Below are 19410 nucleotides of genomic sequence, written 5' to 3'. Positions count from 1 at the left end.
AAGTAGACTCGAGCATTTTACATCAAACAAACTCAAGACCTTAGTTTACATCTTAAAGCGGTTTGGTATGAAATGCTTCGTTCTAGAGAATCAGAACTGTTCACTGTGGTGGTGATAGGAACCACACATCTGAGAAGTTTAATGTCTCTATAAGCTCCCTTACAGAGACTTTTCATACGATATGGATATGAATACACTGTCTGAATTCCGAACCATTGTTCAGAATCATCTATGCATGATGGAGGGATACATGAAGGGTGTTCTAAGGCAAAATAGTCCCCAAAGAAAGCTTATATTTTCAGTATTTTAACATCATCAACATCATCAACAACTCAAGATAACGTGCAGGTTCACTGGTGGTTCTGGATAGTAAATGAAATGGCTACATTTGTGCTGTAGACATTGTGAGCCCTGGTTCCTACCACCATCACTGTAAGGAAATCCAAGTCTTTGTTTACATTTTAACCACTGAAATATGCAGAAATGTTGAAGAATTGGTTGAACTCCACTTTAACTTTTAATCTGACAAAATATTTGAAAGTTTGGTGGGATTCCTCTTTGAGCCTGGATTTCCCCACATCTTATGTGCTCAGAATTAAGTTTGAAGTCTTGGTATCTCCATATATCAGTTAGAAATACTTAAGAACACAGTTAAAATTGAGACGTTGTAGCAGCAACAGATCTCCACAGCAACCAGGAACATCCTGGCAGCCAGAAGGCCTCTTTGGCTAATGTGATTGTCTATGCAGCAGTGAGCTTTTATCTGATCTATACACTACACACCACACCACACTGTAATGGCACTAATAACAGTGCCATTCAGGTCATGAGTCAGTGATACTGATTCATTCTTGTTCTATAAGATTCATTAGGGGCCAGTTCATTAATTCTGACCTAGGGCCAGTTTTAAGGCGTTCTCTTAAAGGGTCCATATCACAGAAAAAACAAAAGTTAAATTTTTTTTTAAAATAAATGTTTCAAAATCTATTCACTTTAAAGACCAGAGTCCATTTACGGAAACAAAACTGCAAAAACATTCTATTTTGAAATCACTGTGGTTGTGACATCATTCAGCCTATTGCACAAACATTTGTTATCAGGGTTTTTTTGTTTTTTTTTACAAGGATACTTATAAGCCAGCCAATCAGAACATATATCAGGTTTAAAGGCATATTAACAAATATAGCATGTATAATTCAAAGGGATGAAGAGAATTACTTCAAATGTATAACATGACCCAAGAAAACTGTGAACTCTTTAGTTCACAATTTCTTTAGTAAAGAAAACACAGAACCAGAAACACTCACTGAATCCTTTGCATGATTAAAGGGTTCTGCATGGTGCTATATAGAACCCTTTTCAAAAGGGCTCTTTCCTGAGGCAAAGAACTCGTTAATCACGCAACGGGTTCTTTGTTCATGGTTCTACATGGAACCATTTTCTTTACTAAAGATCCTTCCACCGAACTGATTCAGCTATATGACCATTTAAAGGGGAATTACACCAAATTTTCACGAAATTAAATGGATTACAAGTTAATAAAATCAGAGTGGTTTGGTGTGAAATGCTCCATTCTAGAGAAAGCAATTGTTCACAGTGGTGGTGCTCAGAAGTATGTGTCTGAAAAACTTTAAACCCTCTAAAATTTACTGCACATAAACATATTACATGACAAGGTCATGCTGCCCAATGACTGAGACACTGACCCAAAACATTTTTTCAAAGCACTGTGAATGTCTTCGCTTATATCTCAACAACTGAATCCTGCAAAAATGTAAAAAAAAAAAAATAAAAATAAAAAAAAAAGTGGAATTTTCCTTTAAGGCTTTCTTGCACTCTAAGCCCACTTTGAATCCCTTTCCCGAGGTTATAGGATAAGTGTTGTGGCTTACATCTTTTCAATTGCTTAAGACCACAAATACTGGTAATTCACTATTGATCTAAAATATCAATACTGTGGTTTTACTCTCCCACCCAGACACCATGTTTCACGATTTTTCTCATGAAGAATGGCATCTAAATCCATTAAACCCCCATTAACACAATAATTGGCTAAATGAGGGAGATGCAGCACAGCAAGGCGCCCGGTATCTAAGGCTAAGGTTGCTGACCAGATCCTTCGTCTGAACTGTTTGCCTGCCTCAAATATGGAGTTATGGATGCAGCTGGATTAATGACATACTGTTTGGGTAATTTAATATTCCCCTGGTGCTCAGCAGAGCAGTGGTCCTCCCACAGTGAACACTGTGTCAAGGTGACTATCACAGATACAAGGGTAGGAGGAGGCAGATGAGGGATACATTATGGCTACCAAAGCTCATAAAGACATGGTTAATGAACACAGGCCCCGAGGCTCAGGGCGGCCACATCGAAAGCCTGTGAAGAAGCAGCACGCTGGATGAGCATTTTGCACATCAGTGGCATTCTTGGAGTTTTATTCATCACTTTATTCTCTTTAATGCAATTCTATTCGTTTGCTTGTTGAATAATCTGCAGTTCTGTTGACACACATCAGTTATGACACAGGACGAGTAGAGTAGCTCAAGAAACAGCAGAGCTGTTGAAGTGAGGAGGTTGACGAGCGTTTCCGCAGGGGAGGGTAGTGTGTTTGCAGAGCCAGAAAGGCTGCTATATGATGAACACACTCCGTGCTGACAGGGATCAGCACTCAGAGCTGCAGGGCAGCAAGGCCAACGAGGCCAGAGCCAGGTCACACGGAGTCACTGCCAGCTGGCTTTCCCAGCCTGGAGCTGCAAAGCCACATCTACACAGCACTCAGCAAGTCCCACTACACATCTACACCGTGTCTACTCATCTTCTCATAGGCTGACTGACTTTAGACAAACACACTGTAAGAAGCGGCAGACTCAACCAGGGTTATACAATATATATAACTGTGTGACAGAACACTGCGATTATTTCAATATTTAAAAATTGCCATGGTATAAATATCAGGATTTATAGGCACTTGCTGAGCAGTCAGGTTTGATAAGAGTTAGGATTGTTATTATTATATTGTTATATAATTATATTGTTATAGTGGCAGATACTTGGGGGTCAGCAATCGTATCAGAAGGGAACAAGTATCTGTACATAACTGGTCAAAATGGTTCTTCACTGGTTCTTTAGTGAAGAAAATGGCTCAATAAAGAACCATGAACGCTCAAAGAACTCTGCATGATTTGTTTTTTGCATCATTACATGGTTATTCTTCAAATTAATGGAGAATGTGCTGTAGACAGTTCTATACAAAACCTTTCTGAAAAGGGTTCTTTGAATGTTATGACACCAAGCTTGTAACAATAAAAGAACCCTTTTTAAAAAGGTGCTATATAGAACCATCTAGAGAACGTTCTCCATTTAGCTGAAGAACCTTTTCACCATGCAGACGAATAACCATGTCATGATACAAAAAACCCCTTTAATCATGCAAAGGGTTCTTTAAGCGTTCATGGTTCCACATGAACTCTAGAAGAACCATCTTTTTTAAGTGTGCACCAGTGACTGACCCACACTTTATTTTATTTGTAATTTCCACCTAATTTTCCACCCAGTTTAGTTTCCCATTCAAATGTTTCTACCATGAAGATAAAGCTGTGGCAATGCCAGGGGTCAAACTCTGTCACCTGCCAATAGATGGTTATACCAGTTGAGAGCTCCAACCAATGCATTTTTAATGTAATGCAAGATGTATCACAATAACACTGTGACATCACAATAGCAGTATTTTAATAGTAGTCCATATTTTGCAACTCTAATTTCACTATTCAACTGTCCACTGCCCATGTTGAAAGTCCAGTAAAGCAATTACTCACTAGTCCCAAAAAATCTACAATGCTGAATTATCTGTGGTTTTCCAATTTTCCTGCAGTTAAACTGACAAAACAACACTTTACTAAAGAACACTTGAAGAACCATCTTTTTAAAAGGCAATGGTTCTATACAAACCCATGAACACTCAAAGAACCATATACATGCTTAAAAGTAACAACAGAATAAGCTTTTTGGTACTATACAAGGAAAAAAAAGGTATATATATAGAACCATCTACAGCACATTCTCCCTCAATCTGAAGAACGCTTTCATAATGCGAAGAATCTTTTAAGCTTTCATTTTCATGGTCCTGTAGAACCACAGTCTTTATTAAAGAACCCTCAAATAACCATCTCTTAAGAGTGAAGGGGAACAAAATAAATAAACTAAAACAAGTTAAAAAGTATCCCACACTGACCAAAAGAAAGCAAAAAAAAAAAAAAATCCCCCAACAACTTTTGTAATTAAATCTGAGGGCTTTAATGTTATACCCACAAAAATAAATGTTCATCTTAGTACATTGCCTTTTTTTAATATACTCCAGGAACAATCATATTGATAAAGATGCAAAACAATGAACAAGCAACTTTACTGGAGACAGAAAAATGTATAAAAAAGGGTATGAATATTTAGGCTTATGACAGAACACAGAAGACCCTCAAGGTAGAATTTTCACTGATAAAACAGTAATAATAACATACAAAAGACAACAAGAAAAATAAACCAAACAATGTATTTTGAGGGCCATCATTAGTTAAAAATAATTTAGTTAGCCCCAAACAATATTATGTTTCCCTTTAGATATTGTTTCATAATTTGCTTACTACATCTCACGTGGGTCGTTTTTTAAATGTTAACATATAAAAATGTAACATGTAAAACTATATTCAATGTAATACAAAACACTGAAAATGAAGCTCTCAGCATTAATTCTGCATTCATTACGGTAGTTTCTAATGCTGGTTCAGGCCATTATGTGTGTATGTGAGTTGAGGAAGGGGTTTGTTCAGGCCCGTTTGTGCGGGTACCAGTGGAGGAGGCTGGATCCGGCTGCCATGCGGGCAGCTGGGCACAGAGCTAGAGGGCTGGCGTGGCGAAGGAAGAGGGCATCAGGATCCAGACTTCCAGTGTTAAATGCCGGGTATATAAGGCTGGAGAGTGGTGAGTGGAATATTTCAGCAGACATGTCTGGACAAAAAATAAATATAAATAAATAAGAGAAGGCTGTGGGAGTTATATGCAATACAAGCACAACATCTATTATTATTTAAAAAAAAAAAAAAAAAAAAAAAAAAAAAAAAAAAAAAAGCCAACTAGAGGATTTCAATATCAGTGTACATGGACATTCCATATTGATGTAAACGGATAAAAGCCATTAAATGGAAAACCATTCTCAACTGGATACTGAAGCAAAAATGGTTTTCTGAACTAACCTGAACAAATCTTCTAGATCTAATGTTTAGGTTTCTAACCAGTTGACAAAGTCTAATTAGAAATTAGAAAAGCCAACTGTTAAAAAAAAATAAAATCTACAACTAAGGGTGGGCGAGATGAAAAATTAGGGCAGCCAAATGATTAAAATAATTGATTAATCATGTTATTTTGTATAGTTCAGTTGAGGACACTTGTCGTATTTGCTAAAGAACCCTAAAGAAATATTTTTCATCAAATGAAACCAATGCATATTGTTATAGCTATATGAATGGAAATAATAAGGATCACAAATGTGTTTACTACTTTGAGTAATTCAATAACATTATTTTCATCATAGGAATGCAGGGTTCACATTCATTAGAACCAAAACACTAATTACACACAAAAGGTGTGTAGGTGGGGCTGCTGTGGGTGTCCTCCAATGCTAACGTTACTGATATTACTGGCACCAGTGCTGCACTTTGCTTTTTCAGACGTTTTTCAGTTTTCTACTCACGTATGGCAGTAAATGGAATTTACTTCGGTTTTATCAACAAAGCTGGACTTAAGGTTGGAACTATGAAAGGTTTGAAGGGTCTGCCAGGGAAAATGCATTAATGACGACACCACTAAAAAGACAAAACAACTATACTTCAAAACAATTTGAGCATACATGATGTCTCGCAATATTCAGTTTCTCTGTTGAAATGGATATGAACACACTAGCAAAACAGCAGTGTCATCTTTTAAAAAAAAAAAAAAAAGGTGGAACAACCATTAGGTTTGGCAAAAGAACTATCTACGAAACAGGAGAAAAAATAAATTGGCAAAAATAAATTATTGAAGTAAGAAAGGCAAACTACTGTTACTATGCAGTTACTATCACTGGTTGTTGCTCTACATAACTGCCATTTGTTCAGTGTCTTAGATGTACTCAAGTACAAGATGTAATTCATCAAGATAACAGATATACTGTCATATTGCCCATCCCCATCTATAGTACAAACTAGAACAGTGAGTCTGGAGTGATGCTGTGGCATGTTCTACCCATGTGGCCTCTGCAGCTGTGGATCAGGCCTGGAGTGTGGAAGCTGAGGGTCCGCAGGGTAGAAGCAGTTGGCTGGGCTTGAGTAGTGTCCCCACAAGATGGCTGTGGTTCCGAGGTCAGTTTGACAGATGGAGCAGACGAGAGCAACACAGTCTACACACCAAAACAAGAAAGTTTGCATCACGCACGCATGTCAGAAACTTAAAGACACAAAGTTAAGTTTAAGTAATGTCACCATATCTTCATCCATAGTCAAAACATTTCTACTACTTCATTGCCTATGAGCTACTCAGCAAGAGACAGCAACGTATCACTGATTACCTGATTTTAAGCTTTTGGTTCTCATCTATCCTCACCTATTAAACTTGTCTTTCTTCGCAAAGTTTTTTTTTCTGATTCAGAAGACAGGCTTTTGTGGAGAGGATAATTAGCATTTTCATCTAATTAACAAATAACTGATGGCAGCTTTGTCTCCTGGGAACATGGATTATAATGAGTGACAATGAGCTGAGATTAATTATACACAAACGGCACAGCTCCCACTTTTAGTGTGAGAGGCACCCAGGACTGAACAGAAGTTGCTGTGTTGAGCAGCTGAAGAAGGAATATGGGCTACACAACAAATGGGCTACATCTCAAATCAGAATGAACCCAATTTGACTATATAGTACATCACCAGTTGCAGTCAGTGGATTGTTCTGGAGAAGCAGAACGTTCTTACATTGGCAGTGTCCTCTTGGCAGCTCAGAACCAGTTTGGACTCATCATCTGTACTGCTTTTGTCAGTCCACCCTGGGTCCCAGTTATTAAAGCAGGCTGGGTCTTTAGTCAGCAATGCTCCAAATGGGTTTGCCTTTTCACCCTGGATTGGAGGGAATGTTACATAAGCTTGATAAGTCAGCACATGTACAACCCCATTTCTAAAAAAGTTAGGATTGCAAATAAAAATAGTATGCCATAATGTGAAAATCACAATCTATATTTTTTAAAGGACAATACTATAAAGACAACAAAGATGGGGTGTCCTTTACCATATTTTTCATTTCATAACTCTTTAAATGTCATCAGTGGTGACAGGTCTGGACTGCAGGCACCCGGACTCTTAACACGGATCAATGTTGTTCTAATACGTGAAGAATGTGGTCTGATATCGTCTTACTGAAATAATCAAGACATTCCCTAAAAAAGACGTCGCCTGGATGGCAGCATATCACCCACATGTCACCCATGCCATGTGCACTAACACACCACTACATTGAACTGTGCACTGATAACAAGCTGGGTGGTCTTTAGGGGGAGGGGACAGTGTCCAAGATTTCCAAAAAATTACAAATGTTGATCCATCCATTTGTTTCCCCCGTCCCAACATTTTTGGAACATGTTGGTAGCATCAAATTCAAAATGGGCATATATTTTACAAAAAACAATAGTTTAGTTTCTTAGTTTCAACATCTGATGTTGTCTATGTACAATTTTAATTAAACATAGGTTTTAAATTATTTGTCATTCATCATTGCATTTTTATTTACATTTTGCACAACATCCCAATTGTTTTGTTTTTGAAAATGTGGCTGTAGAAGTAATGATGTTTAAAACCCCACCTGAGCCACATTAATGAATTCCAGCTCAGGAAGTTCCGGAAGATCCTCTGTATCTTTGCCGGGCTGCTGATTCTCTACACCATCTGTCAAAACCTGAGAGGGACACATTCATATTCACTATGTAAATGAAATAGCAAATAGCACAAAGGCACCCTATTGATCAGACAGTGGTATGCTAATTAAACATCAACAAATACAGTTCATAATTCCTTTTTGAGAACAAATCGATACAACCCAGAGACACTCTGAAAAAGTGCAGTGGACATTCAGGCGACAGGTGATGTATGGACCCTAAAAACCCAGCTTCATGACCGCTGTCAAATAGCGGTTCCCTGTAATTCCCCACTTTACCGTCTCAGCAGAAAGAGCTTGGCTGTGTATGCTGGTCCTGAGGACCAGAGTAATTTACAGAAAGCTGAGGGCAAATCGGCATGCTGCCCAGTACAGGCACCACTGTTTCTTCCCTGAGACACTAAAGACTGTAAGTGTGGGTAGTTACAATAAACTACCAGATAAATTTGACTGCATACAGTGGAAGGAGCTTGCTGAGGCCGATCATTTATGTTTTGTCCATTTGTGTTGCCCAGGGAGGGAGTGAAATGTTCTTTTATTTCCTCCAGCTGGCCATCTCCGAGGTAAAGGGTTATGGGGTTGAACTGTGCTAACACCTAAAAAAAAACCAAACAAAATACAAAAAGACATTAGGACATACATAACAGAAGCAGGCTGGGAATAAGTAAAGAGAAAGACGGATCTTTGACCGGTGTGCTAGCAGGAGAGCAGGCTATAGCATGGCCCTCAGCCTGAAGTGCCCTGTGTATGTAGATGTCCTCTTCAGTGTGGGTGTCGCACAGGAAGAGCAGTAGGAAGTCCTCCACGTAGCTGTGGACTGCAGCCACTAGGGTGTGCTCACAGCACAGCTTCTGGAAAGTATTGGTGGCATCCTTAGTCCAAGTGCCCTGTGATGAACACAAACTGACAAATTAGAGACTGAAGCTTTGAGCAGACATTTTGAAAACCAATCTGCACAAATGATATAGATCTATAGGCTGTTCAGGTGAGGTTTTGACACTTTTGATGCTGCCAGCAAAGCCCATTAATGATGAATTAATGTATTGGTAGATACTGTGCTATGAATCTTTATTAAGGTATATATTTTCATTTTTTAAATAATCTTTATTTATGTATATTTTTGAGAAAATAAAAATAAGCACACAAGCCAGTCATTTGATTCCGTGACATGTCCCACCTCCAGAAGATTTCATGTCCAGTATATACCATGGGGTCCAAAAGACCAAAGCACCACTGAAAATGCTTCAATTGTGCATTCTTTTCTAATTTAAAGGTTTTTCATTACAAATTTAAATTATCATCAGTATAACAGTTTAAGTGAAAAGTAAAATCTTTGAAATATGTTATTTTTAGAATTTCTTAGTATTTTATAAGTCCCCCTTCTGCTTTAATGACCATGTGCACTTTAGCTGGACCCCACACATCAAGAAAGAAGCCTCTGAGATCAAATACACCTTCAAACTTCAAACAGTGTCCCAACAATGGTGTTGAATCTTGTCCAATATTTGTTTTTTTTTCTTGTCATAACTTTTCTTTGATTTCAATTTTTTAAAGTTCTAAAATGTATTGTTTATTTCCAGGTTACATGTAGTAAACACTGATAAAGCTTCAGGACATTCTATCTACTCATCAGCCCATACATGTAAGCTAAGACACAAAAGCTGTCTGTTTTAAACTCACCGTTTTTGTTATGAAAACTTATAACTGCCTTTTATTCCAACTTTGCAACTCCAGTTGTTTTAGAACGAGTGTTATAACCTGGACTGTATTGTGAGGCATAATGCAGATCAACCAGTCAGGACAGAGATCATTTAAATATTCAAGTCTTTAAGGGCACAGAAACAAAAACAGCCAGTTTAATTTTGAGGGATTAAGTGAGGCTGGAAAATGGTCATGTAATAGTCACTGCTTATGGATATGGGCCCTTATAAGTATGGTCCAAAGTTGAGCCAGTTATAAAGGTGGGGGACAAATACCATCTTTGGAAAATCACTTTTGCCTAAATATCATGAATTTGTATCATGTGTGTGTCATTTTATTACTACAGGCAATGATTTTTTTTACATGTTACAGTGTTTTTTTATTGTGCATGGTAATTCTCGCTTCTGTCTTGATTTTGTCTTAACTGCATATTAACACTTTTCACAAGGCACTGCTTGAACAGAATGAAGCGTTTGTTGATGCCTTAAAGATCTGCAGTAACTTGTGCTGAACAAGCACCTGCTCTCAGCCACAGAATCAGCCTTTATGAACGCAATAACATAGTATCAAGCAATTTCACAGTGGAACAAAGAAGAATGACAGTAATTGGCCATGCAGTGCAAAAGAAGACAGCACTAAACCGCCTCTTCACAGCTCTCAGATAATTGTATGTTGGAAGAAGAAGTAGATGTATCCACCATGAAATGACTGCTAGCATATGACGGCCTTGGGGCTCTACTCCAAACTGACAAATGCTTAGATAGGTAAAGAAGGCAGCTTACTCTACCTTTATTGGCTTTACTCCAGCAAGTACAGATGGAACAGCTTGTGCTGGAAGCTCAGCATAGCATGACCTGCAGAAAAGTAAAAAATGAGGGGGGAAAAAAAATACATAGTGCGATGTTTTAAAGGGTAAACATATTTTTGAAACGCATTACAGCCAGTGTACAGAAACAACAAGGATGTACAATGTCAGTGATGCGAAAAACTTCTTATGAAGCATCAAAAGCTATTTGACTGCTAATCATCAATAAGTCAGTTATGTAGTGAGTTACTAGTTCCATTAGGTGATTCATATCTAACAACACATTGTATATTCAAGACAAATGAACTGTTCAATTTCTAATAAAGGTAAGGGGTCACTGTAGTGTATGAAGAACTTACTTGAGAAACCGGAGGCTGTTTCTACTGACGGTAGTGAGGTCTCCAAAGTCCACATAGTATACCTCCACCTCAGTGGTACTGAGAACCTGGTGGATGACCACACGGTAGAACCACATGTCTCTGGGAGCCACACAGCACACCTGGCCAGGCCGAACATACACATCTGGGAGCCGGTACCGCTCAGTTACCTCTGGGCAGGTGTAACAGCTCCTACAAAACAACACACAATCTCACAATTGAACCAAAACCAAGTCCTGCTTCCTAAAAGGTAACTTCAAAGTCAGACTCATTCTATTGTATTGTGATAACCTTTGTACACTTTTGGGAAACTTGAGGTGTCTGGTTGTGAGAGAAAGGACTATGATCACAGAGGAGCTTTCAAGACAATTAACAAGATGTCTGTAAAACCTACATGATAGAACAGGCAAGCCTTCTTATATACTTAGACCTTTCCATCCCTGTTAGCTTACAATCCCTCGTTAAGCAACTATTACAGGAAGCTGTAATTGTGCACTCCCAAACACAATAAAAGCTAAATGCTGTGCTCACTGTCGTTTGTGACTGTTGCAACCACAACACTGTTGGTCCTATAGCCCCAAAAATGGCTCCATCTATATTGTGTGATGTTCCTTACAATTCTTGTGCCTGCACATTTCATCAATGCAGAGTCAGTGCAGTCAGAAAAACTGAAAATAAATAACTACACAAATTCAGCAACCCAATGAAGGTTACCTTCATAGTAAAAATCATTAATAACCCCCTGCCTTGTGTGCAACATTAAGAAGCACTTATTAATATTACTTCACATCGATATAAAATCTAAAAAAATAACCTCATTTCAATCATCATATTCTCCAGGGGCCTGGCCTCCTGGTTCTCGTCAATACGGACATAGAAGAGGCTGGGTGACTCCGTCCTCTCCACCAGGACGGGCACCAGCTCCCTGTCTTTCCTGCGAGTAGGAGGCTTCAGCTTCTGGCACTGCAATGCATCCAGAGGAACCCCTGAGCCACAGCTCAGCATTGTCACTGGAAATATGTCCACCATCTGAAAACAACAAGCCTGAGTAATTATGGCTGAACGATGTGGGGAAGTATGTAACTGTGACTGTTCTGTCTGATATTGTGTTAGCAATTTAAATTGTGATTATTATGTATAAAGGCCTGTTTTTTGGCCAAGAACACCAAAATATCCTTTTTCTGGCTTGATGCTTGAATGCCACCATTTTTTGCCAGTTAGTTGTGGTTCTGTTTTCATGCACAAGGCACACCGGTCTATTGGTTGCTTTCAACTGGTATTATTTATCTACAGGTGCTTCACAAGCTCCATCTTATAAAGTCAAATTTCCCATCTTAAAACTTAAGACAACTGTGTTAATTACATAAGCCATAAGCAATTTGAAAATTGTTACCAAAGTGCTATTTTGATAGAAAAAAATTAATCATCTTTCAGCAATGTGAGTCAGCACAAAGTAATATATGCAAGAATGCAGTCTAAGACAGTGGTTGCCAAGCTGGTCCTCAAGGCCCCTCCTGGTCCACATTTTTGCTGTATACCAGAGTTCGGTACTGAGGGCCAGAGTCTATCACAGACTGGTGATTTCTCTAATGTCCAAAATAAACTTGCTAATTAAATTATGAGTCAACCAGATTAATTAGGCAAATTACTGAGCCCTGCACAATTCCCCACCTCTGCTCCATTGCTCTGTGTTGGGAGCTGGGTTTAAGCAAAAACTGGACTGTGGTGGTAGTGTTTTAGGCCTTGTTTGCCAACCCCTAATCTAAGATGACCACGTGAAGAAATTAAAAGCTGTTATCAATATTTAGACTAACATTTTCTTGCAGAAAAATATCTCTCAAAATGCACTGGAGTTTAGACTATAGAGTAAGACAGATAATTATTATTATAAATGCTGGAACAGCTGTGAGCTGTTTTTGAATTTTGGATATACTTTTAAAAATCAACAAGAACAGCAAACTATTAAAGTCTCTTAATTGCCTGAATTGAGCTTAATATGAAAAAGAACCTGATGGATGGTCTTGTTGATGATCCTGATCTCAGTATCAGATTCTGAAGATTCGGTGGTCTCGCCTCCCTCGTCCTCCTGCTCCCAGGCTGACTTGCTGCAGCTGAAGTAGTAGCCCTCATTGGAAGGATTCAGTGATGACAGACATTCGTCACTTTGTGACAAGGCTGGCAAACAGACAACACTGCTCATTTGCAGTACAGAGCCACCAGGAGAGGATAATGTAATGTGTATACTTGTATAATAGTGTGCATGCCATTTATTTTATGTAGAAGCCCAAGCACAGCCTCACTTTTTTTGGACACCTAAACCTTATGTATTGGCTGATGTAGTTATTAAGATAATTGTTTTTCCCTTAAAAACTAAGCTTTAAAACTAAAGCACTTTATTGAAGATGAGCATGTAATAGTTCCATGGTCAAAAATTTTTAATCACACAATTAATCTTCAGTTAAACTATCACAAACACATCCCTTACAGTTCAAATATATTCAGGTATTTTAACTGTATAATGCTTACACAGGCCAAATATAATGAAATCAATCTTAGATATGTTACAGAATCAGACTGGATTTGTTATCATTTCCTCTGATATTAGATCCAGTATTTTCTTTGAGAACTGGATGTTGGATTCGAGTCTTTTCTAATGTCAAATGTGCATACTTGCTTCCAAAATATTACGCCTGACAATGTTCAGTTCAGCTGCTACATACAAATGAACTGTTGCTTAATTTACTTTGTGATCAGTAAATCGTGGCCAAGTCAATCATGTAGTGGACATAAAACCTGGTTGCGCATCATCATGTTTGAGCTCCATGATGAGTAAGTGCTTTGCTCCCTCCTCTCGTCCTGGCTGTAGGTAGAACGTGTCACTGAGGGCTCCAACCATTTCAGTCACGTTCAGAAAGCCACACTGGGCCACAGGCAGGTCCTCATCATACATTTTCTTGAATGAGAAAATAAGAAATTAAAATGAGTTCATTTTGTATGACAAGTGGGTATTTTATAAGCAAACAGTTGCACAAGATATTACCTTGTATTCTAAAGGAAGGTTGTGGATGGACATTCCCTGACTGTGTCCTGCCACAACCTAACAACATATGCATCGTAACAACAGTTATTATAGTACTGAGAGAAATTAGCAAAAGCAAGTGTCCATTTTGCAGTGACATACTATACTACTGACCTTTCGAAGCTTATCTTTCAGCTCTTGGCTGACTGTACCTGCATCCCCATTTTCAAGAATCCTCTGCTTGAACTGTTCCTCAAGCTAAAACGGAATAAAAGAATAGGGCTCGCATCACATTTCAGGAAGAGTTCTGCTCTATGATGTTTATGCATTTATTACGACAAAGCAAAAACTATCCTAGACCAGCAGATTCTAACCTCTTAGTAAATACAATGATAAACCAAAGAACCATCTGACAAACCTTTGCAACAGACTTTTCAAACGACTGCTGATCCTGCAGGGGCTCTGGAATAATGCCGGCTGGTTTAGCTTCCTGCACTTTGACAGCTGCAGCCACATTAAGGTTGTCCTGCAGTTCAGTCTTTACATTGCTGAGCACTGCTTGTTCTTGAAAAGCTTTTTGTGCAAAGAAAAAGCAATAATTTGCATGGTGAACAAAAGACATGATGAACACATATGGTGCACCTCTATGATGGACACGTATCGCTGTTGCCTCGTTGTGCTATCTGCTCAAATTATATGTAACGGACGCCCATGATGTGTGACTGATGAGGCAAAAGTGTTATTATACCATGTCCCATCATATCGCCTCATCAGACTGAAAAACTTTCAAGCATTCATTCAAATATATACAGAAGAACACATTGCATGCAACTGGGGTTTAGGTAAGATAAACTCTACCTTCTAAAGACCAGGATACCTTGCTTTTTAGAATCTACACACCATTAATATCCAATTAATTTATGTATTTAATTCACTCACTCATTCATTAATTTAAATACCGAATTCTTACACTGTATGGTCTAAGTGAACACAAGAAACAAGTACTCCAGTACTTTTTACAGCCGAAGTTACATGGGCCAAACTGGCATTTTTAAATTATATTAAATGAAAAAACAGTTGCGTATTTAAATAACATGAAATTAAAGTGCTACATTGAGAGTAAAAGGCAACTGGCTTTTAAGCACAATGACATTTTGGTACTGGTGTAGCTGCAGAGTTTAAATATAGCATCTGTTCTCTTACCTGCCTCACTTTATTTACCTTATGAAATTGCTACACACATTGGTCAAAATCAAAATAAAAAAATTGGGGGAATCAAATTATGCACCACATGATTTGACAGTTTTCTTTTTCCAAACTGAATGTTAAATGCATATTTAAACTCTTCGTCTAAAGAAGGTTTAATAATCTGAAAGCCTTGTCCCAAAAGCAGCAATACCACAAAAAATCATGATACTAATTTGCTCTATACAAACCTGTGGTCTTCAATATGTTAATAAGTTATTGAAAACTGATAAAGAAATACTCATTTGGATTAAACCTTTTTTTAAAAATCCCCAAAGTCCTAAAATGTCTGATGGGAAACTTACTGGAACATAAATAATTTATTTTAACATAAAATAAACAGACATAGAATGTTTTATTAGCACACCTGGTGGTCTTGTAGGGGAGCTTGATATCATTGCAGGCTTCTTTGAGAAAGCCGCAGCAAGAGTGGGCATCTGCTTGACGGGAGTGAGGGCAGCCTTCAGGATCAGCTGCGACCCCATCCGAGTCTGCCTCACTGTGATTAAATCCGAGGCAGCAGCCAGCATCTCAGCAATGGAGAAGAAGCCATAATGCATGACCTGGAGAGGCCTGCCGAAGCGGCCTGCGTACCGTGTCTCCAGCTCAGATAACCCTACGGGGCCATGGGACAGCAGCTGCCGAAGCTGGGTGCGCAGCTGAGCGGGCAGGGCAGGGGGGGTACGGCCACGGCGAGGGAGGATGAACGGGTGCTGGTGCTGTGGGAAACGGGATGGGAAAATGCCCACTGAGCTTCTTTTAGTGGAGGATTTAGGCCTGTGGTCACGCTGTTTGGAGACAAGCTCTTCAATGCCTTTTGTGGTCTCATCTCCAATTGCTAGAAACAAGAATTCAAAATTTAGTAGGTTTAAAATTTTTTATTGGGGACTTAAAAAACAAATGAACAAACAAACAAAAAAACTTCTGTTTCTGGACATTACTATCTTAAAATTATAACTCTTAGGTAATTTATGATGTGACTAACAAGACTGTAGATGAGGGACTGAATTTTAATTTAAAATTTAGAATTTGAGATATCAAGAGTGGTTTGATAAATGTTCCTTTCAAAGGGAGCAGAGGTGGTGATGGGAACCAGACATCTGAAGTTTTAAATGGCTTCAAACGCTCCCTTACAGGATACTACATAAAACAAATACATTACGAACAAGTGACAGATGCGTTGCCTGATGCCTGTGACTTTTTTTTTAATCAAATCATTGTAGCAGACCATTAGGCAAAACAGTCCCAAGGGAAACTAATTTCTTCAGATTTAACAGTATTTTACCATTATCAACATTACATATAAAAACTCAGAATTCAGGGGTAGATTCACTGGCCTTTTCTGAATAGTAAATACTATGCTATATCTGCACTGTAGTCACTTCCACCTGGAACTTCTGAAATTTTGAAAAATTGGTGGAATTCCCCTTTAAAGGCTACGGTCAGTATTCATGATCATTTTCAGAGTTTGACAGCTGATCTAGGATCTGCTCCTGTAAGCAAAGTCATCGTAAATGAGAAAGAAATCTGATCCTAGATCAGTACTCCTACTCTGAGAGGCATCATGAATACAGACCTCACTTTCACTGTTAGAGCTGTCTGATTCCAGAAATTAAGGAATGGATTCCAAACAATAATCTTGATGCCAAAACCAAGATATAGAGAAGAACAAAAGATTATAATATTTATTATATTTGACAGGAAATCTGGGTAGTTAAATTAACTTAGCCAGTTGGTTGGGGGTAACATATCCCTGACTCAACACCTTCGGGTCGGAAGACTTTTTGGTGCCAACAATGTTGCTTGATTATAATCAAATTTTAGTTTGAAATATTATACTGTACTCTGTTTTCCACTTTGGCTATAGTAAAATACAGCAGAACTATCAATGTTTTTTAGACAGGCTAGTCATTTAAGCAATAGAACACGGGAGGGAGTGTGTTATCAAGAAATAACATCACACACAAGTCAGACACCGGTCCAATACAATCTTCAAAGTATCCATTTCTGTTTGTGGCAAAGCAAGAAGAAAAATTAAGATTAAATGACCCTTATTAGTCCCGCAACAGGGAAATTCCATCTCCGCATTTAAGCCATCCGTGAAGTGAAACACCTCATACACTCTAGTGAGCACACACACACACTAGGGGGCAGTGAGCACACTTGCCCGGAGCAGTGGGCAGCCCAATCCACAGCGCCCGGGGAGCAGTTGGGGGTTAGGTGTCTTGCTCAAGGACACCTCAGTCATGTGCTGTCGGCTCTGGGGATCGAACCGGCGACCTTCCGGTCACGAGGCTGGTTCCCTAACCTCCAGCCCATGACTGCCCAAATGTTCAAATAGCTTGAGCGTCTCCTCTCAAAGTCGTTGCTTAGCAATGGCATCTCAGCAGAGCGACACAGTGTTTGTGAAAAACCTGTGATATGGCGGCTAAATAACAGCATGGTTGGTTGAGAAGCGTTCTAATCAGCTTGATTAGCAGAACTAACTTTTGTATAAAGCAGAAAACATCACACAACGTGTGGGCAAAATTGAACGTCATTGTGTGGAATCAAGGTCAAAACTTTAGGGTCGACTCTCAACATCAGATCGAGACATCACATCTTTTTAGGGATTGAGTCCAGAAGTATGTATCATGAAGTATCATGATACTGCATTTTACCATGCTGCCTTCCGATAGATTGTATTAGATGTATGCGACATGGCAAAATGCAATATCATGATACTTCAGGAACTTTTTTTTATTACATACGGTGTGTCATACCATTTGATTTTCTGACATCTGATCAGTTAGAACAGAAAAGTAGTGACCCATTTTAAAAACACTATCAGAATCTATGAACCCAAAAGGCCTTCTGCCCAATGACTGCTCAGAAAAGCATACTGTGACATACTGCAATGTAATTTATCGGGATAAGAGTAAATGCAGCCATTGCCCAGCTCTAGTAATATCTCATTTCTTGAGGGCCAGCTTTACCTTTCAACACTATGCTGCCGTCGAGAGCATAGTCCAAACGCACAACATCAGGCATTTCTTTGGCCATGTCCAAAACACTGCGGAAGCCCAGAACCTTGAGGGGCATTGGGTGTCCCAGCATGTTCTGGTAGTCCTTCCTGAGCTTCTCTGGAGCAAGGCCATGCTTGGCTGAAATGAGCAGTGAGCGAACATCCTTCTTCAGAGCAGAGAGGAGCTGATCCTGGGTCATACTGGAGAGAAAGTGACCAGAAAACTGACAGGTTTAGGTGATTCAGTCAGAACACAATTCATTACTCAAACATGAAAATTACATTTGTTGAGTGTTTTTTGAATTCGGTGATGTTTAAAAACTTCTGGAAAGAAAAAGAACCATTAGGATTAAAACCTGATGGTTTTGCTTTCTAAAGGTAAATGGCAGAGGACACATTTAGATCCCGTTAGGAACCCATCAAATGCATCTGGAGTCAATCCCAGAACACCTGGTAGGTTAAACCATTAAACTCGAACACTGTGATACCAACACCAAATGCCATTAGTGACTATTTCACCAACAGACGCTTTTTATAGGTGATGTGATGCGTTTTCTTCCAGCAGGGAACACAAAGACCGAAGCAGGCGAGGACTCACCTGTTAGCTTCCAGCTCTGGCCCAGGAGGCGGCCTGGTCAACACATTAGCACAGCTAACTTACAGGTTTCAGCTCCAAATTCACTCTTCCAGCTGCTTTCATTCAACTGAGAAACAGTCAAGCGCCTGTTTGTGAAAACAAGAAAACAAACCGACTCTGTTTCACTCAAATAAACAAACAGCAGATGCGACAAGCTAAGCTAGCTAAACGCAACCTGCGGCCGGGCGTTAAGTAACATGTGGGTTAGCATAGACTTCTGAGATTTTATACCTTTTAAACCGCTTTCTGGAAGTCGGGTAAGCGTCTGGTTTTGCTGTTTGTAAATCTGAAGTGTTTGTTTCGAACTCTTATAATGCGAAGTTAGCGAGAAAGCGGGTTTTTAGGGGGTTTTTGGTTGAGAAATGTGTCCGGCTGCAGTGAGAGGCGCAGCGTCATCAGCGCTCGGACGGAAAAGCCGTTTGACCAAGAACATTTTCTGCAATACAACCTGCTGGTCACCAAAACACCGTGAGCTGAGTGTACGGTTCAGGGAAGTGGGTGTCTGGCTGGCTGTTGCGTTTTTAATAAAGATTTTGGGCGGTTGTTTTCTCAGGAACTAATGACAGAGAAGCCCTCCATCAGCCCTCACACTGAGGGTCGCTTCTGCTGAGTGGGCGCGTTCCCTTCACATGTGATGCAGCAGACCGGGGTGCCAAGACTTTTGCCTTATGGGGG

At 39.3% G+C, this 19410-nt stretch overlaps 1 protein-coding gene across 3 annotated transcripts; it reads right to left on the bottom strand.

Moving 5' to 3' along the window:
- Positions 1–4329: 4329 nt before the first annotated feature.
- Positions 4330–19351, bottom strand: tdrd5 (tudor domain containing 5). Of its 3 annotated transcripts, XM_017701329.2 has the most exons (18): positions 18967–19351; positions 18697–18821; positions 18070–18299; positions 15462–15932; positions 14268–14422; positions 14024–14107; positions 13871–13927; positions 13624–13783; positions 12839–13005; positions 11645–11859; positions 10813–11022; positions 10436–10502; positions 8637–8834; positions 8406–8543; positions 7876–7968; positions 6996–7136; positions 6274–6427; positions 4330–5001 (listed from the first exon to the last, which is right to left on the bottom strand). In XM_017701329.2, exons 3-18 carry the CDS (start codon positions 18296–18298, stop codon positions 4820–4822), a joined length of 2721 nt encoding a protein of 906 aa, XP_017556818.1. In that variant the 5' UTR covers position 18299; positions 18697–18821; positions 18967–19351; the 3' UTR covers positions 4330–4819. The 3 variants fall into 3 exon arrangements, with proteins under 3 accessions (XP_017556818.1, XP_017556819.1, XP_017556820.1); XM_017701330.2 differs by lacking the exon at positions 18967–19351 and having other exon boundaries at positions 18697–18845; XM_017701331.2 differs by lacking the exons at positions 18697–18821; positions 18967–19351 and adding an exon at positions 18455–18542.
- Positions 19352–19410: the final 59 nt, after the last annotated feature.

Source organism: Pygocentrus nattereri, chromosome 15 (assembly GCF_015220715.1).
Source record: "Pygocentrus nattereri isolate fPygNat1 chromosome 15, fPygNat1.pri, whole genome shotgun sequence".
NCBI lineage: Eukaryota > Metazoa > Chordata > Actinopteri > Characiformes > Serrasalmidae > Pygocentrus > Pygocentrus nattereri.
The sequence above is the reverse complement of the archived record's forward strand: the minus strand, read 5'-3'. Positions and strand labels throughout refer to the sequence as shown.

What these genes read in the sequence shown, in the direction of transcription:
- tdrd5 (XM_017701329.2), bottom strand. Translation starts at nt 18,298, where the DNA reads ATGACCCAGGATCAGCTCCTCTCTGCTCTGAAGAAGGATGTTCGCTCA. An exon ending in TGAAAGATAAGCTTCGAAAG is followed by an intron (nt 13,928 to 14,023) that starts GTCAGTAGTATA and finishes ATATGTTGTTAG; the next exon opens with GTTGTGGCAGGACACAGTCA. An exon ending in CAGCTGCAGAGGCCACATGG is followed by an intron (nt 5,002 to 6,273) that starts GTAGAACATGCC and finishes TTTTTTGTCCAG; the next exon opens with ACATGTCTGCTGAAATATTC.